The following is a 23107-nucleotide window of genomic DNA, read 5'->3' on the forward strand; positions in this document are numbered from 1 at the left end:
GTTAGAGTTTGTGCTTTATAATTTTATAAATGTTATTGTTTGTTGTTCCTCAGGTTCTAGACGTGATTGCTCCTCCCTACACTTCAGACTTTGTGCAGCTGTTTTTGCCGATTCTGGAGAATGACAGCATTGCAGGAACCATCCGCACAGAGGGAGAACACGACCCAGTGGCAGAGTTCATTGGTACACACACACACACACACACACACACGTGTGTGTTGAGGAGACTTTGTCCTGACACTTTTTTTTCCCTTTTTTCAGCTCATTGTAAATCCAACTTCATCATGATGAACTAAGACCAGCAGGAAATCAGCTGACGTTTACATCAATGGAATCTTCTGCTGTGTCCAGACCGACTACTCTTGCCATCGCCTGATGTTCATTTACGACCTTTGGTGTAGCTCTGAGAGACCAGCGTTGTCCTGGGCTTAGTTTGGATAGAGTCTGGGGGTTAAGGGTTAGATCAGATTGGCTCTGAACCATGCGGGACTTTGTGATTGATTTTAGAAAAGGTATAATGGTAATTTTTTTTTTATATATAATTTTATTTTTTTTAAACTTTCTACTTTTCAAAATCTTCTGTTGGGTGTTTTCTTTCATTAAAGACTGGAGGAGGAATGTGGCCAGGGTGGGGTGTTTAAGAGCCTTCATTTTAGTATTAAATACGAAAGAGTCCAAAACAATAGCAACTTTATTTTGTTGATTTTAAAAAAGGAAATGGTTTAACAGAACTGGTCAATGTGAGTGTCTAATGGTCAGGAACTAACTACGCCTTTAAAGCCCAGTGCAGGACGAGACTGTACACAGGAACCTGTCTCTGGATCTGAACAAAATGAAGAATAGTTTGGTTTCAACAGCAGTCATCTGGTTTTCCCTGAAGGAGATGAGTCCTGAACTAAGACTAGACCAGATTCTTAGCTAAGCTCTGGTCTAAGGTGAGCCCAGACTAGGTTTAGATGTAGTTCTTGGGGAGGATCGGGTCTCCGTACATGCAGTCCTCCTCCAGAGCCAGGTTATACTGACTCCCACTGCCTCCTTTATATGCACTGGTGACAATCCTCAGCCAGCCCTTCTCCCCCTGAACACACACAAAATAAATAATTAGGAATTCAAATGCTCTCTGCACATTTGCAGCTCTACTGCAGTGTTGGCGTTAGACAAGCGTTACTGCTGTGTTAGGTTAAGAGAAGCATTTTTTTAAGTTAGTTTCTTAAGTGTTACTGCAATGGTAGTACAGTGTTACTATAGTGGCAGTATAGTGTACATGTTAAGCGTTACTGCAGTGGTAGCATAGTGTTACCACAGTGGGAGTATAGTGTAAATGTTAGTTAAGAGTTACTGCAGTGGGAGTATAGTGTAGTTGAGGGTTACTGCTGGGGGAGTGTAAACATTAAAGGCTACTACAGTGGGAGTATAGTGTTAATGTTAGTTAAGTGTTAGTGTAGTGGTAGTACAGTGTTACTGCAGTGGCAGTATAGTGTTAGTTAAGGGTTACTGCAGTGGGAGTATAGTTTGTTAAGGGTTACTGTAGTGGTAGTACAGTGTTACTGCAGTGGCAGTATAGTGCAAACGTTTGCTAAGGGTTACTGCAGTGGGAGTATAGTGTAAATGTTAGTTAAGGGTTACTGCAGTGGCAGTATAGTGTAAACGTTAATTAAGGGTTACTGCAGTGGGAGTATAGTGTAAACGTTAGTTAAGAGTTACTGTAGTGGGAGTAATGTAAATGTTACTTAAGGGTTACTGCTGTGGGAGTGTAAACATTAGTTAAAGGTTATTGCAGTTGGAGTATAGGGTAAATGTTAGTTAAGGGTTAGTGTAGTAGTAGTAAGTGTTACTGCAGTGGCAGTATAGTGTAAACGTTAATTAAGGGTTACTGCAGTGGGAGTATAGTGTAAATGTTAGTTAAGAGTTACTGTAGTGGTAGTACAGTGTTACTGCAGTGGGAGTATAGTGTAAATGTTAGTCAATGGTTACTGCAGTGGTAGTACATTGTAAATGTTGGGTAAGCGTTACTGCAGTGGGAATATTGTGTAACTGATACCCATGTGTATGAATGCTGTACATATAGTGTGATGGTGCTGAGGCTCTCTTACCCAAGGTTCTCCCCAGGAGTTCCTCACAATCCAGAATTCCACACCGTTCTCATCCACCCCCCAACCGGCCACAGACACGATGTGGTTAATGTACGGCTGCTCCACGAACTCTGAGTACACACCCCCGGAGTAGGCATCCAGCTGATCCGTTGCCATGATCCCACAGCTACAAACAAACAACACATATAACACTCAGAGAATCAGCAGTTAGTGTTCTCCTCCGAGTGTGTTGAGGTGCGATGTGTGCAGCAGGTGGAAATGAGGAGTTCCCTGAATGTATTTGCTCAACTTTTAGATGAGGATTAAAGGAGTAAATCAGAGCTGCTTCAAGAAACAGAACCTTCTCATCACGCCTCAGTCCAACAGCTATTTATGTCTGTGTGTGTGTCTTGTGTGTGAGAATTATATAGTGGGTGGGGGGGGGTGACTGTAAATGTAATGGACGATATCATCAAAAGCACAAAGTGACGTTACACCACAACGGGGACTGTTCAAATCCTACTCTGTCTCACTGCTCAGGACTGAGCCTCCACTAAAGTTAGGTGATTTACAGTATACTATCTAATTTCTACTTTGTGACTGATGGTAATGTCCTCATTCATCCACAAGCAGCCGGCACAATCTCATGCAGAGACTCAGATGGCAACAAAGTGTAGTAAACACACTAACTTAGATATTTAGCTTCCAACAATGTTAAAGAAGAGGAGACCAGTGAGTGAAGTAAGAGCAGAGAAATGACACGGTTTGATGTCAGCACGTCTGAAACTGTATTACAAACACATTTAATTTTGTTTGAATTTGGGGGGAGCTGTGGCTCTTAAGAAGTAAGAAGTGTCCCCTGTAACATGATGTGTAAATGTGTGTTTTTATGGAATGACGAGGAATGAAGCCGCTCCTTAGGCTCTGAGGAACCAGTTTATTCTCCACAGAGCGGGTCTCCCACACCAGGTAAACACAGCCTCAGAAGAGTCTCTGAAACCTCCTGGCAACCAGGGGTCAGTGTAACAGCTGGTTTCTGTTTATAAGTAAAGCCTGTACCTGATTGGTCCTCCAGCATAAATCTCTGCCTTCATTTTGTCCAATCCGCTGACGGAGCCATAGTCCCCCACCTTCCAGAGAGTGTAGTTCTTCACCACGTTACATTGTCCGAACGTAGTGCACGTCCCACACTGGTTAAACGGCTTACACTCTAAACAACAACAGGAGCAACAGTTAAGGTGGACTGTAGTCAGGGATGGCTGTAGTTAAGGTGGACTATAGACTGTAGTCAGGGATGGCTGTAGTTAAGGTGGACTATAGACAGTAGTCAGGGAAGGCTGTAATTAAGGTGGACTATAGACATTATCAGACAAGGCTGTAGTTAAGGTGGACTATAGACTGTAGTTGGGGAAGGCTGTAGTTAAGTTGGACTATAGACTGTAGTTGGGGAAGGCTAGAGTTAAGGTGGACTATAGACATTGTCAGACAAGGCTGTAGTTAAGGTGGACTACAGACTGTCCTGACTGCAGATTATATAAATGTCACAAGTTTACTGTAGTAAAGGTGGACTGAAGACTGTCATCAAGGTGAGCTGTAAGCTATAATTAAGGTGGAGTATGTATGTAGGATGTACTTAACGTGGGTTTAAGGTCTTACTCTGGTCTTTGGCCTGGTAGTTGTTGCAGGTTTCGTCAGGAATTCCATGGGTATTGGCGTATGCCCAAACCCCAGAGTGATCTCCTCCGTGACACGACCCTGCCTCAGCGCAGTCGATAACATTCTGCACTGAGAGGTAAGCGGATGGCCACGCCCCGTTCCGCTTAATATTGATACGGTCTGAAATAAAGAAGAAAGGGTTGAACATTTACAGAAACCGAGACTGGAGAAAAGTGAAGAGACTTTATCAGACGCCGTGGTTACTGTGGAACCAACGAAACCAGAAGAACAAGAAGAGCTCAGAATAAACCCAGTCAGATCACAGGCCTGCGGCTGGGAGTCAGGTGAGGGTCAGGTGCTGAAGGAGGAAGTACAGAGTCAGAGTTTCCCCATTAGGGACATTTTTAAATCAGAGCAGACATGTTCAGACAAAGCTCTGTGAGAAAACACCACTGGGGTTCTGTACCCTGTGGTAGAAAGCATCTCAAGTGAAATTTCCCTTAAATGTTGCCCTTAAAACTCCTTAAAGTTCGGTGTGTTGCAGAAAAATGCCTTAAGTGACACCAACTTTTTCCTGAAGGAAAACCTTTTTCCCCACACACTCCTTAACACACACCTCCAACACTTACACACACATCCACCTTTCACTGTAACTGTATCTTTATCTTAGAGGAAACTTCATCTTTGGCATATGTAACTTTATCTTTCACTGTAACATTAATGCTAACCCTTTAAAGTAAATGCATCTTTAACGTTATCTTTATGAGGTTCCTCTGAGAACTCCGTGTCTTACTGGGGACAGATTTGTGTTTGTGGTTTGGTGCTGCTCTGATCCCTGAAGGACCCACTGTAGTGTTATGCATTTGTTGTTATTGTTTACCTGCGAGGGCGCTGGTGCTGCCGTGAGCCCAGCAGGACCCACAGTACTGAGGGATGTGCTGGTTGCGTGTCGTGCTGACAAAGTTGGATCCATTAATGTTCCTCCAGTCCCAGGACTTCGGCAGATCCCTGATGTTCAGATATTCATGAGGACGAGGAACTGTCCTGAAAACAAAGACAAACAAACTTATTTAAAAAAAAAAAACACGTCAGCCACACACAAAAACAGAAGTAAAACACTCAGAACGAGGTGATTGAAAAGATTACATTTTCACAACATATTTATATTTAAAGAATAAAGAAGATTTTTCAGGGACAACATTAGAAATATTAGTTTTTTCCCGTTAAATAAATTTTCTGTTACAAATAAAATTGTTTTACTGCGGTTTATAAACTACAGACTATTCAGGAAGCGGAGTTTATTTATTTAACTCTGCACAAAATTCTTCTGTTTGTTCCACCTTAAATGACGCAGCAGCAGGATCACCGCTGAATTTAAGGTGGAAGGGAAAACACAGCCTCGTCTGAGAAACAACACTGATTTTCAGGTAATTTCAATAAAGTTTAACACAAACAGAGTTACGCTCCTGACGTAGTAACACAGCGTTACAGCGTTATGTTGTTGCGTAATTAAACACAACCTGAGGTACGTAGTTGGCGTAGATTTCCGTCTGTGCTCCAAAAAGCGAGGTCTTTGTTTACAAAATTAAACTTTTATTATCGTTTAAATCTGTTTAGAAACACAACGCCACAGCATTTGTCCGACTACAGAGCGCCCCCTGAGCCCCCAAAACAGCGCGAGATCCTATCTCTCTCTGATAAAACATATAATAAAGAGATAAAGTTTCTACTTGAGCCACAGGACGTTCCTCTCCGGCAGACGCTTAAAACACGGAGAGTCCTTATTAAAGTAGCGTCCGGCGAATCCCCCCCGCAAGACACCCGCGACCACCACGGTCAACACCAACAGTCGGCCAGCCATCCTCTCACAGCCCGGTCATATGACCCCACGCCCGGGCGGCAGCGCTTATAACACCCCGGGGGGTGGCTTTCACGGGCACTCAGCCGCTCATTGGCCAACACCAAATAAACGTTCCTCGCTCATTTGCATAAACTTCTCACATCGAAACTGAATGAAGAAAAATAACCTCAGAAGTTGGGACTCTCAGAGAGAGCAGTTACAAAGCGTGTATATGGAGTATATGCCCCCAACCCCCACCCCCCAGGACCCAGACACTTTGTTTTTTTACCCATTTACAGACACTGGGGCTTCGTAAACAAATCAGAGCGGTTTCCAGAGCAGCACATGGAGAGGAGACACACTCAGAGCTTTATACACAGGGTTTTATTCAAATAATGAACTTTGCCTTTAAAGCACTGCTGTAGAAACTCTGTAATACAGCCTGTGTTAAAGGTGTCGGCCCCAGTGTGGGAGACCCGCTCTGTGGAGTGTAAACAGCTTTCAGGGAAATCCAGAGCAGTTTTTATTCAGTAATAAATCAAACAACTGTTTTTCTGATTCTTTATTATTTTTTTATTGAAAGATCCAACATTGGTTTTCCTCGTTTACATCATCAGCATCAAAGAGAATTTAATGAACCATACGCAGATGAAAGACTTTATACCGTCACTCGCCGCGCTGACGGCATGCAGAATAAAACCAGAGAGAAATAAGATCAAAGACTCTCCGTCCAAAAGCTTCTAACACAGTTTACTACACAGCATTTAATTATCATCAGACATCTTACCACCCCCTCATTAATATTCAAATTCATCTCCGTGTCTTCTCCACTGTTCACTCAGTCACCCACATTCATAATCATTCACTCACTCTCAATTACTCATTCATTCACCCACCCACAATCCCTCATTCATTCACTCAAAAACAGGTAAATATTGACTATGTTCAGTGACTGAATGTGATAAAGGGATAATGTGATGACCGGGACACTGGGTCAGGACCTGGTTCTGGTTCTGAAACTGAGCTCAGACCAGTCTCCTCCTCTTACTGTCTCTCTCCGCCTGATCTGTAGAGTTCAGCGCAGCGGGCCCCAGCGGAGAAACAGAGTTCAGCATCGGGTCCTCGGACGCCTGACCAAACAGAGCCAGCAGCAGAGCCACGCCAAAACCGGTCGCTCTCTCCCCCTGCGCAATAACATGCTTATTACACACACTGCTGCTTATTACACATTCATTATATAATTTATTGTATATCCTACTGTTTGTAACACTACTGATAATAACAGGACTTGGGTGGGGGACACTACTCGCAGCGTGGACAGGGGACACTACTTACCGCGTGGACAGGGGACGCGATGTCCACATGAACCCACACTCCTGGCCAATCAAATCCCAGATGAGAACCAATAAACAAACCAGCACAGGAACTCTGAGCATTCTCACGATCCTACACACACACACACACACAGACACAGAGACACAGAGACACACACAGGGGAGAATGTGAGATATCAGGTAACTGCTCAGGTGGAATTCTGTGCTACACCAATAAGAGTCTCTCCCCAACAACAGCCCCTCCCTCTGTAACAACCAGGGGCGCCATTGAAACCACCAATACATGAAATAACATACTAACCAATAGAAATACCATTGTAACCACCTAGCAACCAACAGAAATAATTATTTATAAAACATAGCAACCACACAGGAACCACCTCACAGAGGGATGACACAGTCAGGGGCGGAGCCAGGGGATAGCCAATGGTGGCCCCTACCCCTTGCCCCCCACAACCGCTTTGCTGGCAACTTTGTTACGGAATCATTTCTGTTGGGGCGTAATTTAACAGCGCACCTTCAACAATTATTTCTCAGAAGAAACAGATGGTGGCGCTGTACTCAATGTCTGTATCAGTAAATGAGTGAATGATTAAGATCCACAGCAGCTTCACATAGAAAAAAATAAAGGGAACATTCTCTGTGCTACCCCTGTGTGAATAATGGTCTCAGTCTGGCCTCCACCATTGACACCACAGTCATCATCTCGCAACACTTCAGCAACTACCTAGGACAGTTCAGTCATTACCTAGCAACACCATTACAACCACTTGATACTCCATGGTCATCAACTAGCAACACATTAGCAACCAGCTGTGAACGGTTTAAGCTGCAGTCACTGAATTTTCTACAGGAAATGCCCTCATCATCAACATTACAAACTACCACTATATAAACTAATGAACTTAAGAGTGTTATTATTTTTAATGTTGTTGCGATCAAAGTTATTGATGTTGTTCTGATTGTCCTCACCGCAACAGAGTTCTTCATGTCTGCGACAGCGGAGGTGAACTCGCTGAAGTGGAGCTCGGGGCAGTAAACCAGGGGATGAGCCAAATCTCCGCTACTGCGTCCAGCTCGCACACAGGCCGCCTCCCACTGGTCACTGTTCGTCATTACAGCAGCATGGTATTTACCTGTGGAAACACCCTGCACACACACAGGTTGTAAATGAGAGAATAGAGCCTCTGTCGCTGCTACTCCAGGCACAGCCCTGCAGAAACTGCACTATGTAACTTTTGGAAGAGGGCAGAAAACCACAAAGACAGAGGCTCTAGTTTCCTGATTACAGCTCGGTGAAGCTGCAGTTTTATGGTAAAACACTCCCTTGATTTATGCTCAGTGTTACACACAGATATAGACAGAGCCCTCTCTCCGAACTCAGAGCTCATTTCATCTGTACATTCTCAGTCCACACGTGGTGAAGCGTTTAACGTCTTCTCGGACTCTGACCGACCGGTGCTGGAGATCTCAGAGCTGGTTCTTCGGGTTCTGAAGTGATTGCTGAATCTGTAGAAGCCGACCCCACGGTGAGGGCCTGGGAAAGACCCTGGGGCGACTCTAGACCTCTCCCTTTAGATCTAACCCAGAAACAGAGCTTCACCAGAGAGCAGCACAACAGCCCCACCCTGTGGTCAGAACCGGAAGCCCAGCTGCTGCATCAGCTTTTTATGTTACAGTGAAAATGACCCTGTCCTCTTCAGACTGGCGTCAGCGGCTGCTGTAAAAGCGAGTGACTGAGCGTGTGGTTTTCTGAGTCACAAACCCGTGCTGATGGTCACAAGGTTTCACAAAAACTCCACAGTCAGCAACTGCTCTTTAGACGCAGCACCCACACTTCCTTATTGCCCAGAGACAAAGTCCAGCGCCCATAAATACCGCCGGACACCTCTAGAGCGTCCTAAAGCCACTGCGTCTGGTGCTAAACTTCACTGACAGCCTTTATTTATAAAATAGGGGTCTGTGTTACAGAGGGTTGGAGGGGTGTGTTTAATAAGGGACACAAACCTGAGCCCCGGTCAGCGTCGCCATGTCCAGGATAATATCAGCACCCAGATCTTTACTGGCGTAAACCACCCCATCAGACAACACCAACCGGCCCTCGGCATCAGTGTTATTAATCTCCACAGTCCTGTAACACACACACACAAACAGAGACACACACACACACAAAGACACAGACAGACAGACACAGAGACACACAGACACAGACAGACACACACACACACACACACACACAAACAGACAGAAACACACACACAAACACAGACAGAAACACACACACAAACACAGACAGAAACACACACACAAACACAGACAGAAACACACACACAAACACAGACAGGCAGACAGATAGACAGAGAATGGTAAGGTGATGAATTCTGGGAGGACTCCGAGAATTTTTTGTGACCCCGTGGCAGGTATTGCACTAAGGACCATCAGGTGATGGAACTCATTATTAAAAGCCACAGGGTCAGTCTGAGCAGAGTAACGTGGACTAGCAGCAGCTCAGACACGAATAACAGTGAAAGTAAGTCCATCATAACCGTATAAAGAGTGTGAGAGTGTGTAGCTCAGCGCAGTTCTAACAGCAGTGTCTCTGCAGTAAAGACACTCTCCCTTCTACAGAACCCCACCCAGAGCAGGTCAGTGGCAAAGAATGGAACCATATATAAAGTGAATATTAAAATGAGTGGAAAGCCTTTAAGACCCCACAGCGCCCCCCCACAGCGCAGGGAGGGATCAGGGAAAGGTCAGTTAAATATGAACACCAGAGTGAAGTGTGGGGGCGGTGCTCACTTTCCCGAGTAGAGGGTGTGGATGTCATCGGGTCGAGTGGCCGCGGGACCCACAGCATTCTCAGCCAAACAGAACACAGCGTGGAGGTTATCCTTAAAACCCTGTAGAGCACAACACTCAGTTTACAATTAGAATCAACTGCTCTGTTCTGTACTTGAAAGTGAAAGACACACCCACTTCATTAGCATATACTGAGGAGACAATACAGAAATAAATAAATGAAAAAAAAAAGCAAATTAAAGTTCAAAATAAAAATACAGAAGACAATAATTAAAAAAAATACAAACAATTTTATATAGGAATTAAATAGAGAAAATAATACAGAAATATTGAGTAATAAATAAAATGCACAAAATAAAAAATGTATTAATATAAAAATTATAAATTATATTATTACCCCACCACCTAAATTAATAAATATGTTTTTTTTTGTTGTTGCAAAGTCATTTATTTATGTTTTGTTTTTACATTATTTTTTCTTTCTTTTATTTTTATTTTATTAATTTATTTTTAATTTTGGCAGGTTTGGTCTTCCATAGTGTAGTATCGTGTATAATGTCAAGACGATTTACAGTAAATACGCAAGACAATATAAAAATATTTTGAAATAATATAAAAACCATTGTGTTGTTTTCATTTAAATCAGAAACTTCACAGTAATTAAAGTAATGTAATGAAACATTCACCTGTTTAACAGCAACTTTAAAAGCCCCCAGAATCGCTGCAGCTCCTCCACAGTCACGCTTCATCCCCGGCATTGTCGTCTACACACACACACAAATTAACAATCATCTAAAAACATACCACACTACATCACACCTACTGCCTTAATACTATGTGGTGGAGCTTTTGATGAAGATACACACTCCGTCTGATCACTGCACTTCCATAAGTGCCTATGATTAAGAGCGTGTTTTATATGCTTAAACCAAGGGGTTAAAACATCAACTTTGTACATACATTTCTGTCTATTTTTGTGTTTGTGTGTACCTTCCCCTTGATGCTGAGGCCCCCGGTGTCGTAGACAATGCCCTTCCCGACCCAGGCGATGGTCTGCGTGGCTCCGGACGGAGGAGAGTAACTGAGCACCACCAGCGCAGGAGGGTGTTCCGCTGCTTTCCCCACTCCGTAAATACCTGTACAACACCACAGTTACTGACTACGCCCCCAAACACCCGCACAACACCACAGTTACTGACCATGCCCCCAAACACCCGCACAACACTGCCGTTACTGAGAACGGCTCCAAACACCCGCATATCACCGCCGTTACTGACCACGGCCCCAAACACCCGCACAACACCGCCGTTACTGACCACGGCCCCAAACACCCGCACAACACCGCCGTTACTGACCACGGCCCCAAACACCCGCACAACACTGCCGTTACTGACCACGGCCCCAAACACCCGCACAACACCGCCTTTACTGACCACACCCCCAAACACCGTCGTCACTGAGCATGGCCCCAAACACCCGCACAACACCGCCGTCACTGACCACACCCCCAAACACCGCCGTCACTGAGCACGGCCCCAAACACCCGCACAACACCGCCGTTACTGACCACACCCCCAAACTCCGCCGTCACTGAGCACGGCCCCAAACACCCGCACAACACCGCCGTTACTGACCACACCCCCAAACACCGCCGTCACTGAGCACGGCCCCAAACACCCGCACAACACCGCCATTACTGACCACACCCCCAAACACCGCCGTCACTGAGCACGGCCCCAAACACCCGCACAACACCGCCGTTACTGACCACACCCCCAAACTCCGCCGTCACTGAGCACGGCCCCAAACACCCGCACAACACCGCCGTTACTGAGCACGGCCCCAAACACCCGCACAACACCGCTGTTACTGACCACGCCCCCAAACACCCGCACAACACCGCTGTTACTGACCACGCCCCCAAACACCCGCACAACACTGCCGTTACAGACCACGCCCCCAAACACCCGCACAACACTGCCGTTACTCATGAAAGTGGGGTGACATGAGATGCTTTAAATAAGGGTTTACCTCCAAAACCTTTCTGCTTCAGCTCCTCTCCGCGGATCACCTTCGGAGTGATACCCAGTTCATTCCCCACCGCTCTGATCTCCTACACACACAAACACACACGTAATATCAAACATAGACACACAAGGTCACAGCGGAGGTAATGGAGCTGACAGTAGAGGTGACAGTGGAGAAGGATACGGAGGTGATCGATGGAACTGTGGAGAAGAAGACGGAGGTCACAGCAGAGGAGGAGACAGAGGTGATGGAGGTGACAGTGGAGGAGGAGACGGAAGTGATGGAGATGACAGTGGAGGAGGAGATGGAGGTGACTGTGGAGGAGGTGATAGAGGTGACAGTGGAGGAGGAGACGGAGGTAACAGAGTAGTTTACCTCGAGGAAATGGTCGGTGTTCATCTCGCTGCATGGAGTGTCCACGATCCTCGCCGCCAAACGAACACCATCAGCAGCATTAGACACACACTGCAACAACAACACAGACCCCTGAACACGCCGAGCAGCCAGACACAGATTGTGCATTTCCACCGCATGGGTCAACACGGCTCGGCTCGCTTAAAGTTTGTCACTTTTCCACTAGTAAGGCTCTACCACGAAATGGAGCCAATGACGTTGCAAAACCCTTTTCAGGAATCTCTGGCTTTGAAAACCACAACAACGGTGGCGGTAAAGTTAGGCATTGTTTACTCATTGTGTATTCGTGTTGTTGTTCTCACAGATCAGTTGCACTTTCCGCTCTAAATTTTTGTCTGCCATCGGCCCAAGGAGCATTTAAGCTTCTTCAAAACCCCTCAAGGTAAAGTTACTACTGCTATGAGTCCTATAAAAATAAATGTGGAAGCTGCTATAACTTTTACTAGCGATGGAATTAAATGAACTCTGCATTTCGTGGTGATAGACATGTCTCTCTGGCCAATCAGAGCTCTGCAAGGGTTTACTCCTCAGCCTTTAGTACCTACCCAGCATGGTTAGAACCCTGCGCGAGCTGGGACAGGCAACCTACCCTGTTCCAGAGCCATGCCGAGTCGAGCTGTGTAGATTCCATGCAGTGGAAAAGCGCCAAGTAAGACCCTCAGGGTACAAACACCACAAGGACAACAACATAGTAATCTCCACCCGAGTCTCAAAGTGCTTCCTGCTCCCTACGTAGAGCACCAAGTCTCTCAGTTAATAACGGCCTCTACACCAGCACCCAGCTTCACGTCTAATAAACATCTGTTACTGTTCAGGCAGGAGCACCCCCCCCTGTCTCTGGGATTACAGAAGTGTAGATGTCTCAGTTTTAGACACAAGAGTAGAGCACTATGTAGTGAGTGTGGAGTGATTTGAGACACTGCCCCAATCTGGGGGCTTGTTTCTAGTTTGAAGGTGCTCACCTCCAGTGTGGATGATTCCAGGGGACCGTTGTCCTGCCCCACGATGATGAACTCCACCATCACACCCTTTTTCTCCGTTCGCCGAGAGGAAGTGGTGCGGCGAGAAAAGAGCGGGAATGCACGAGCAATAGCACATGCAGACGCAAAGACATCACTGCGCTCACACACCATCTGAACAACACACACACACACAGAGAAACGCAACAGTTTAATAGCAGGTTGTACTAGTCCTGTGTGTGGCTATGCCTTGGTTAGGAATAACAGAATGTACCCCCAGGTCCTGATTAAACTCATTTGGAAACTGTCAGGTTTAGTGGGTGTGGATTATAAGGGATATCTGTGCTGGACTGTGGCCCCCCAGGACTGGAGTTGTGCCCCAGTTTAAAAGATCACCGTCTTGTTGAATCAGACAGAGATTTCACTGAGACAGAGGCAGCACAGGAATGTCCTTTATTCCCACCGAGGTAACAGCTTTTATCATCATGCACTCTGATTACACCAATTATAAAAACACATGGAGATAGAGGAGAGGTGAAGAGACATGAGCTAGAGATAAGTGAAGTAAAGAGAAGTGAGGTAAAGAGAGGAGAGATAAAGGAAGGAGAGGTAGAGAAGCAAGGTAAAAGTGGTGAGGTTGAGAGAAATGAGAAAGTAGTGAGTAGTGCTGGGCGATACGAACGCAAATCAATATCACAATTAATTGTACATTTTACCACGATGATGATTAATGAACCATTATGTTGTGTTTGTGACCCTCACAGTTCAGTGGCGAGGCTTGTGCTGTAAATATGCTCCAGTGTTAAAGCTGGGATAGTTTCTCTAATGTCACTGGGAGCTTGTTCCTCTCTAGTTTTTTGAGCTCTGTTTATATTTAGTATGTGATTGTGCTTTTGCTGAAACTGGGTTTACATTCAACTTCGTTTTGTTCAGTGTCGTCTTTATTAAAGTCAAACAATAAGTCCACACCACAGACGCTGTGTTTTTCATTGGTACGAGCTTGAGTCGCTCGGTGGACCTCTGCGTTTAGCGTAGGTTGGTCCCATGTGGCCGACAGGGGGCATAATCACGTGACTACAGCTTGGTAGTTTGGGTTTAAAGAGACAGTACATGAATACACCAGGGGGCCCTAACCCCAACCAAAAAAATATTAAAAATAATTGATATAGAGTAGAGTATGTCGAATAGAAGTTCTGAATGTTGATTTCAATTAATTGCCCAGCCCTAGAATTGAGGTAAAAGGCAACGTAGAGAGAACTGAGGTAAAGGAGTAAGGTAGAGAGGCTGAGATGAGGTGAGACTTACCACTATAAGGCGCTGGTTGCCTGCAGGGAGGCAGGTGCGGACGAGGCGGGTGAGGAAGTGGGCGGCTGAAGGGCTGTTGTGGCGACTGACTCGAGACGGCAGCGCCGCCACCGCTGCCACGTTCAGGTACAGAGCGCAACTGTCCGTCGGGTTCGGGTTCAAAGAACTCACTGCACACTGCCACAACTACAACACACATACAGTCAGACATATTTTGAAAGCTCCCCCTTGTTGCTGGTGTGTGTGTGTACTGTGTAGTGGTGTGTTGTGTTAGGGTTAGGGTTCCAGTGGAACCAAAGGTTTCATAGATCTCCCACACCACACGAGGGAAGCACAAGTTTACAACATGATGAATGGTGTCCACAAAACAGGAGGAGTAACAGGTCCGTCACGAGGTGGGGGGAAAAAAGCCCAAAAGTCAGGTTTGGAAATATTTTGAGTTTGAGTCTGAAGACCTGGTCAGTTTCTAAAACTAACGTCATCACCATGTGAACTAAACACCTCCTTCAAAACACACATTATACACTTTTATCATAAGTATTCTTTTTTCAAAACACATGAAAGATGGTGTTTACTTTCAGCTTTATTTGGAGTAAATTTGACACAAAAACGGACGCTAATTCCTAGGCCTTCAAGAAAAAAAAAACGAAAATAAAACAGGCGTTTCTCTTTATTTCTGTTGTTATTTACTCAGTGTTTCTAAAATAACAGGATTTACAATAAACAATATGACTACATCATCAAATCTAAACTCAAAAGCCGGAATAATTTTCCATTTTGTGTATTTTAAATAGAATGTATTACATTGTTTTGTTGATAGACATGTAATAACAACAATAACAATAATAATAATAATTTTTGCTACTAGTGATAGTAAATATCCAAGTTTTTATTAGTCTGGACACTGGCCCTGAACCAGGGTGTTTCTCGGAGCCTACAGCTGAAAATATCAAGCAAAATAAGTCCGTCTGGTGCTACTCATTTATATTGTCACAGTAATAAGTCATTCTCGTAAGTGATTATTACAAATTCTCGTTTTCACAGTTACACAGTGTGTTTTAGTCAGTGTGTGTACCTCTTTAGACACAGCGGGCTGCAGTGCGTGTTTGATCTGACCCCAGTGCAGTGTGTGTAAGTTGTTGATTTGTCCGATGATGAGAACGGGCCGGTTTTGCGGTTCCGAGTCTCCGGCAGCGGCTGTAAACTCCAGAAACACGCCGGCCATGTTCCTCGGTTCTAAAATTCAACTATTCTAATCTTCTACAGTTCTCCTGTTCCCGTTCCTGTTCCTGTTCCAGTTCTGAACAGTTTACTGCTGCACTCACAATCTCGCGAGAACCGAACCCCAGAACAAATGGCGGCCCTTACAGTCTCGCGAGAACTAAATCTCACTGAACGGCAGCACCAACGACACCCTCAAAATCTCGCGAGACCCGCTAAATAATGATTCTAAATTTGTAAAATGAATAAAAAATTAAAGTAAAACACTTAAATCACGGGGTTTTCGCATTAACAATATTATGTTCATTTAAACAACAGTGTTGAACGAACGCACACACTCGCACAGAGAAAGAAAGTAAACGGTGATATTGTAGGTTAATGTACGCTGTCCCCGCCCACTGGCTCTTGCTGATGTCATCGTATGTTTCACTGGAAAAATGTGTCAGTGCTCTCTAATTAAACCTGAGAGAGAAGCAGGAGTGGTGTGTTTTAAAAATGAAACGGCACAGTGAGCTCCACTCGACATGGACCAGAACACAGAACCCGTTCTCACTCCAGCTCCACTTTAACACACTGAACTCAGGTCCACTGACATTCTGTGGAAACTGAAGGGCTTTTCTGATGGTTTCATGATTTTTAATCAATAATAGTAGGAATTATTATCACACACTGTGAAACAGGCAGAAAATATAAGGTAAAAAAATGCCCTCCAAACAAAAAAAGCAAAAATGAGAGTTTCTTCTCCCCGAGTCTTCACAAGACATTATCCGAGATCAAGTTATACGTTCTTGCTGGAATAAACACGAGGACCAGAGCAGAATACAGATGTTTCCCCACAACAGGATTTTAATGAACCATCTTCTTTAAATAAAATCATCAGCTACAAGGTGTGGATTAAAATGAAAAGCTTATATTTTCCAAAATCAGATCTGAATGTGTTTATAGTCTCAAGCACGGATCAGGAAAAGCTCTGTGTGAAGAAAAATAGAGAGAGATTTGGAATATTATCAGTAAATAATAACTGTGTAATTAAGTTTTTCCCACAATTTTACACACTTTCATTTCTCAGAACCCCTCGTACACTCTCATATTCAAAATAAATAATCATTTCATATTGTACAGGACACAGTAGTACAGTCACATGACCACATCAGGCAGACATCAGAGCATGTGCAGAGTTCGGGATCAGGGGTCAGATTGGAGCTGGGCGTGGTGGACGGGAAAATAAACCAGACTCTCACCACTCTGTCCTCAAGAAATCACCCAGAGAGGGCAACAAAGGACCATGTGATCACTTTAACCACAGCTGATTGGCTCCTCCTCGCTCTGCAGAGTTGGTTTGTTGGTCTGTCAAGAAAATACTGGAAATCTCACACGCACACACAGAATGCAGACACACGCACACATGCGCACACAGAACACAGACACCCACACACACACACACACTATTCTTGTTGTCCTCAAAGTGGAATGTTTCTGATGTGTGTGCGGGTGTGTGTAAAACCCACACAGTTCCTACTACTGCTCTGCTCTGCTATGACCCCACCTCTCTCTCTCTCACACTCACACAAAACATACAGGATACATTAAGGATATCTTTAAGAGAACACACACACACACACACAGAGGAATGGAGCACTAAAACTTTGTTGCAAACAGGATGACAATTAGGATGACAACGATGACGAAGAGGATTAAAATCACCAGCATCTTCCGGTTCTTCTTCTGATACTGTTCGGCCTGCAGAGAGACACACAGTATCTTCATCATCATCATCATCATTATCACCTTCATCATTAACATTATTATCATCATCAACATCACCTTTCTCATCATCATCCTCACAATTAAAATATTAATCGTGTGATATTTAAGTGATGAATTCAAATGTGATAATACATTAATATGATATTTATAGCTTAATGATTTTAGAGAATATAAAACCAGTGATAATCAGAAAAAAAGTGAGTTGTTCATTGAGTGAGTGTTGATCAGTGAATGAGTGTTACTCAGTGAATGAGTGAATGTTATTCAGTGAGTGAGTGAATGAAAGATCACTGAGCAAGAGTTGATAAATGAGTGAGTTGATCATTTTGATCATTGACTAAGTGAGTGTTGATCAGTGAACGAGTGTTACTCAGTGAATGAGTGAATGTTATTCAGTGAGTGAGTGAGTGAATGAAAGATCACTGAGCAAGAGTTGATAAATGAGTGAGTGTTGATCATTTTGATCATTGACTAAGTGAGTGTTGATCAGTGAGTGAGTGAATAAAAGATCAGTGAGTGAGTGTTGATCAGTGACTGAGTGAGTGTTGATCAATGAAAGACTGAGTGTTGATCAGTGGCAGTGTTGATCAGTGAGTCAATGACAAGCGAGTGAGTGTTAATCAGTGAGGGTTGTTCAGTGAGTGAGTGTTATTCAGTAAGTGTGTGTGTTGATCAGTGAGTGAGGGTTGTTCAGTGAGTGAGTGTGTGTTGATCAGTGAGGAAGTAAGTGTTGTTTAGTGACTGTTGATCAGTCAGTGAGGGAGTGGTGATCAGTGAATGAGTGTGTGTTGATCAGTGAATGAGGGAGTGTTGTTCAGTGAGGGAGTAATTGTTGTTTAGTGAGTGTTGATCAGTGAGTGAGTGAGTGTTGATCAGTCAATGAGGGAGCGTTGTTCAGTGAGTGAGTGTTGTTTAATGAGTGAGTGTGTGTTGATCAGTGAGTGTGTGTTGATCAGTGAATGAGTGTGTGTTGATCAGTCAGTGAGGGAGTGTTGTTCAGTGAGGGAGTAATTGTTTTTTAGTGAGTGTTGATCAGTGAGTGAGTGAGTGTTGATCAGTCAGCGAGGGAGTGTTTTTCAGTGAGTGTGTGTTGATCAGTGAATGAGTGTGTGTTGATCAGTGAGGGAGTAAGTGTTGCTTATTGAGTGTTGATCAGTCAGTGAGGGAGTGTTGTTCAGTGAGGGAGTAATTGTTGTTTAGTGAGTGTTGATCAGTGAGTGAGTGAGTGTTGATCAGTCAGTGAGGAAGCGTTGTTCAGTGAGTGAGTGTTGATCAGTGAGTGAGTGTGTGTTGATCAGTGAATGAGTGTGTTGTGCAGTGAGGGAGTAAGTGTTGTTTAGTGAGTGTTGATCTGTGAGTGAGTGTTGTTCAGTGATTGTGTTGTTCAATGAGTGAGTGCAATTCAGTGAGTGAGTGTTGATCAGTCAGTGAGGGAGTGTTGTTCAGTGAGTGAGTGTAATTCAGTGAGTAAGTGTTGATCAGTGAGTGAGTGTGTGTTGTTCAGTGAGTGAGTGAGTGTGTGTTGATCAGTGAGGGAGTAAGTGTTGTTTAGTGACTGTTGATCAGTCAGTGAGGGAGTGTTGATCAGTGAGGGAGTAAGTGTTGTTTAGTGAGTGTTGATCAGTCAGTGAGGGAGTAAGTGTTGTTTAGTGAGTGTTGATCAGTCAGTGAGTGAGGGAGTGTTGATCAGTCAGTGATGGAGTGTTCATCAGTCAGTGAGGGAGTGTTCATCAGTCAGTGAGGGAGTGTTCATCAGTCAGTGAAGGAGTGTTCATCAGTCAGTGAAGGAGTGTTCATCAGTCAGTGAGTGTGTGTAGTTCAGTGAGGGAGTAAGTGTTGTTTAGTGAGTGTTGTTCAGTCAGTGAGGGAGTGTTGTTCAGTGAGTGAGTGTTGATCAGTCAGTGAGGGAGTGAGTGTTGTTTAGTGACTGTTGATCAGTCAGTGAGGGAGTGTTGATCAGTGAGTGAGTGTGTAGTTCAGTGAGGGAGTAAGTGTTGTTTAGTGAGTGTTGTTCAGTCAGTGAGGGAGTGTTGTTCAGTGAGTGAGTGTTGATCAGTGAGGGAGTAATTGTTGTTTAGTGAGTGTTGATCAGTGAGTGAGTGAGTGTTGATCAGTCAGCAAGGGAGTGTTTTTCAGTGAGTGTGTGTTGATCAGTGAATGAGTGTGTGTTGATCAGTCAGTGAGGGTGCGTTGTTCAGTGAGTGAGTGTTATTCAGTGAGTGAGTGTGTGTTGATCAGTGAATGAGTGTGTTGTGCAGTGAGGGAGTAAGTGTTGTTTAGTGAGTGTTGATCTGTGAGTGACTGAGTGTTGATCAGTCAGTGAGGGAGTGAGTGTTGTTTAGTGACTGTTGATCAGTCAGTGAGGGAGTGTTGATCAGTGAGTGAGTGTGTGTAGTTCAGTGAGGGAGTAAGTGTTGTTTAGTGAGTGTTGTTCAGTCAGTGAGGGAGTGTTGTTCAGTGAGTGAGTGTTGTTCAGTGAGGGAGTAATTGTTGTTTAGTGAGTGTTGATCAGTGAGTGAGTGAGTGTTGATCAGTCAGCAAGGGAGTGTTTTTCAGTGAGTGTGTGTTGATCAGTGAATGAGTGTGTGTTGATCAGTCAGTGAGGGTGCGTTGTTCAGTGAGTGAGTGTTATTCAGTGAGTGAGTGTGTGTTGATCAGTGAATGAGTGTGTTGTGCAGTGAGGGAGTAAGTGTTGTTTAGTGAGTGTTGATCTGTGAGTGACTGAGTGTTGATCAGTCAGTGAGGGAGTGAGTGTTGTTTAGTGACTGTTGATCAGTCAGTGAGGGAGTGTTGATCAGTGAGTGAGTGTGTGTAGTTCAGTGAGGGAGTAAGTGTTGTTTAGTGAGTGTTGATCAGTCAGTGAGGGAGTGTTGGTCAGTAAGGGAGTAAGTGTTGTTTAGCGAGTGTTGTTCAGTGAGTGAGTGTTGATTAGTCAGTGAGGGAGTGTTGTTCATTGAGTAAGTGTTGTTTAGTGAGTGTTGATCAGTCAGTGAGTGAGTGTTGATCAGTGAGTAAGTGTTGTTTAGTGACTGTTGATCAGTGAGTGAGTGTTATTCAGTGAGTGAGTGTGTGTTGATCAGTGAATGAGTGTGTTGTTTAGTGATTGTTGATCAGTCAGTGAGGAAGTGTTGTTCAGTGAGTGAGTGTGTGTTATTCAGTGAGTGAGTGCGTGTTGTTCAGTGAGGGAGGGAGTGTTGTTCAGTGAGGGAGGGAGTGTTGTTCAGTGAGTGAGTAAGTGTTTTTAGTGAGTTTTGATCAGTCAGTGAGGGAGTGTTGTTCAGTGAGTGAGTGTTGTTTAGTGAATGTTGATCAGTGAGTGAGTGTTGATCAGTCGGTGAGGGAGTGTTTTTCAGTGAGTGAGTGTGTGTTGTTCAGTGAGTGAGTGTTGTTTAGTGAATGTTGATCAGTGAGTGAGTGAGTGAGTCTTGTTCAGTGAGTGAGTGAAGGTTGTTTACTGAATGTTGATCTGTGAGTGAGTGTTGATCAGTCGGTGAGGGAGTGTTTTTCAGTGAGTGAGTGTGTGTTGTTCAGTGAGTGAGTGTTGTTCAATGAGTGAGAGTGTGCCGATCAGTCAGTGAGCGTTGATTAGTGAGTGAGTGTGTGAGTGAGTCTTGTTCAGTGAGTGAGTGAAGGTTGTTTACTGAATGTTGATCTGTGAGTGAGTGTTGATCAGTCAGTGAGGGAGTGTTTTTCAGTGAGTGAGTGTGTGTTGTTCAGTAAGTGAGTGTTGTTCAATGAGTGAGAGTGTGCCGATCAGTGAGTGAGTGTTGATTAGTGAGCGAGTGTCGATCAGTGAGTGAGTGTGTGTTGATCAGTGAATGAGTGTGTGTTGATCAGTGAGGGAGTAAGTGTTGTTTAGTGAGTGTTGATCAGTCATTGAGGGAGTGTTGTTCAGTGAGTGAGTGAAGGTTATTTACTGAATGTTGATCAGTGAGTGAGTAAGTGTTGATCAGTCAGTGAGGGAGTGTTGTTCAGTGAGTGAGTAAGTGCTGTTTAGTGAGTGTTGATCAATCAGTGAGGGAGTGTTGTTCAGTGAGTGAGTGTTGATCAGTCAGTGAGGGAGTGTGGTTCAGTGAGTGAGGGAGTGTGGTTCAGTGAGTGAGTGAAGGTTGTTTACTGAGTGTTGATCAGTGAGGGAGTAAGTGTTGTTTAGTGAGTGTTGATCAGTCAGCGAGGGAGTGTTGTTCAGTGAGTGAGTAAGTGCTGTTTAGTGAGTGTTGATCAATCACTGAGGGAGTGTTGTTCAGTGAGTGAGTGTTGATCAGTCAGTGAGGGAGTGTGGTTCAGTGAGTGAGGGAGTGTGGTTTAGTGAGTGAGGGAGTGTGGTTCAGTGAGTGAGTGAAGGTTGTTTACTGAGTGTTGATCAGTGAGGGAGTAAGTGTTGTTTAGTGAGTGTTGATCAGTCAGCGAGGGAGTGTTGTTCAGTGAGTGAGTGTGTGTTGTTCAGTGAGTAAGTGTTGTTTAGTGAGTGTTGATCAATCAGTGAGGGAGTGCTGTTCAGTGAGTGAGTGAAGGTTGTTTACTGAGTGTTGATCAGTGAGGGAGTAAGTGTTGTTTAGTGAGTGTTAATCAATCAGTGAGGGAGTGTTTTTCAGTGAGTGAGTGAAGGTTGTTTACTGAGTGTTGCTCAGTGAGGGAGTAAGTGTTGTTTAGTGAGTGTCGATCAGTCATTGAGGGAGTGTTGTTCAGTGAGTGAGTAAGTGTTGTTTAGTGAGTGTTGATCAATCAGTGAGGGAGTGTGGCTCAGTGAGTGAGTGAAGGTTGTTTACTGAATGTTGATCAGTGAGGGAGTAAGTGTTGTTTAGTGAGTGTTGATCAGTCAGTGAGGGAGTGTGGTTCAGTGAGTGAGGGAGTGTTTTTCAGTGAGTGAGTGTGTGTTGTTCCGTGAGTGAGTGTTGTTCAATGAGTGAGAGTGTGCCGATCAGTCAGTGAGCGTTGATTAGTGAGTGAGTGTCGATCAGTGAGTGAGTGTGTGTTGATCAGTGAGTGAGTGTGTGAGTGAGTCTTGTTCAGTGAGTGAGTGAAGGTTGTTTACTGAATGTTGATCTGTGAGTGAGTGTTGATCAGTCAGTGAGGGAGTGTTTTTCAGTGAGTGAGTGTGTGTTGTTCAGTGAGTGAGTGTTGTTCAATGAGTGAGAGTGTGCCGATCAGTGAGTGAGTGTTGATTAGTGAGCGAGTGTCGATCAGTGAGTGAGTGTGTGTTGATCAGTGAGGGAGTAAGTGTTGATCAGTCATTGAGGGAGTGTTGTTCAGTGAGTGTTGATCAATCAGTGAGGGAGTGTTGTTCAGTGAGTGAGTGAAGGTTGTTTACTGAGTGTTGATCAGTGAGGGAGTAAGTGTTGTTTAGGGAGTGTTGATCAGTCAGCGAGGGAGTGTTGTTCAGTGAGTGAGTGTGTGTTGTTCAGTCAGTGAGTAAGTGTTGTTTAGTGAGTGTTGATCAATCAGTGAGGGAGTGCTGTTCAGTGAGTGAGTGAAGGTTGTTTACTGAGTGCTGATCAATGAGGGAGTAAGTGTTGTTTAGTGAGTGTTAATCAATCAGTGAGGGAGTGTTGTTCAGTGAGTGAGTGAAGGTTGTTTACTGAGTGTTGATCAGTGAGGGAGTAAGTGTTGTTTAGTGAGTGTTGATCAGTCATTGAGGGAGTGTTGTTCAGTGAGTGAGTAAGTGTTGTTTAGTGAGTGTTGATCAATCAGTGAGGGAGTGTTGTTCAGTGA

At 44.4% G+C, this 23107-nt stretch overlaps 4 protein-coding genes across 9 annotated transcripts in view; 1 reads left to right on the plus strand and 3 right to left on the minus strand.

Annotated features, from left to right (window-relative positions):
• nelfcd (negative elongation factor complex member C/D) overlaps window positions 1-522 on the plus strand; it is a 40436-nt gene extending 39914 nt beyond the window's left edge. For both annotated transcript variants that reach the window (XM_066665047.1, XM_066665046.1), the window contains 2 exons: window positions 54-183; window positions 262-522. In XM_066665047.1, the coding sequence (XP_066521144.1) occupies window positions 54-183; window positions 262-296 (165 nt within the window). In that variant the 3' untranslated portion in view covers window positions 297-522. The remainder of the gene's footprint in view (window positions 1-53; window positions 184-261) is intronic.
• A 193-nt stretch (window positions 523-715) lies between these two features.
• Window positions 716-5621, minus strand: ctsz (cathepsin Z). Its single transcript, XM_066665055.1, has 6 exons — window positions 5459-5621; window positions 4609-4772; window positions 3729-3908; window positions 3132-3282; window positions 2094-2259; window positions 716-1078 (listed from the first exon to the last, which is right to left on the minus strand). Exons 1-6 carry the CDS (start codon window positions 5587-5589, stop codon window positions 953-955), a joined length of 918 nt encoding a protein of 305 aa, XP_066521152.1. The 5' UTR covers window positions 5590-5621; the 3' UTR covers window positions 716-952.
• Window positions 5622-6128: 507 nt separating this feature from the next.
• npepl1 (aminopeptidase like 1) lies at window positions 6129-15749 on the minus strand. The gene is made up of 12 exons (XM_066665048.1): window positions 15483-15749; window positions 14408-14593; window positions 13106-13276; window positions 12105-12194; window positions 11733-11814; window positions 10692-10837; window positions 10388-10465; window positions 9702-9802; window positions 8910-9033; window positions 7875-8051; window positions 6904-7014; window positions 6129-6752 (listed from the first exon to the last, which is right to left on the minus strand). Exons 1-12 carry the CDS (start codon window positions 15630-15632, stop codon window positions 6594-6596), a joined length of 1575 nt encoding a protein of 524 aa, XP_066521145.1. The 5' UTR covers window positions 15633-15749; the 3' UTR covers window positions 6129-6593.
• Window positions 15750-16305: 556 nt separating this feature from the next.
• stx16 (syntaxin 16) overlaps window positions 16306-23107 on the minus strand; it is a 46322-nt gene continuing 39520 nt past the window's right edge. Inside the window, exon 9 of one of the 5 annotated variants that reach the window (XM_066665050.1) lies at window positions 16306-17368. In XM_066665050.1, the coding sequence (XP_066521147.1) occupies window positions 17267-17368 (102 nt within the window). In that variant the 3' untranslated portion in view covers window positions 16306-17266. The remainder of the gene's footprint in view (window positions 17369-23107) is intronic. The other 4 variants (XM_066665051.1, XM_066665053.1, XM_066665052.1 and 1 more) reach the window with 4 other exon arrangements.

Source organism: Hoplias malabaricus, chromosome 3, assembly GCF_029633855.1.
Source record: "Hoplias malabaricus isolate fHopMal1 chromosome 3, fHopMal1.hap1, whole genome shotgun sequence".
Classification (NCBI taxonomy): Eukaryota; Metazoa; Chordata; class Actinopteri; order Characiformes; family Erythrinidae; genus Hoplias; species Hoplias malabaricus.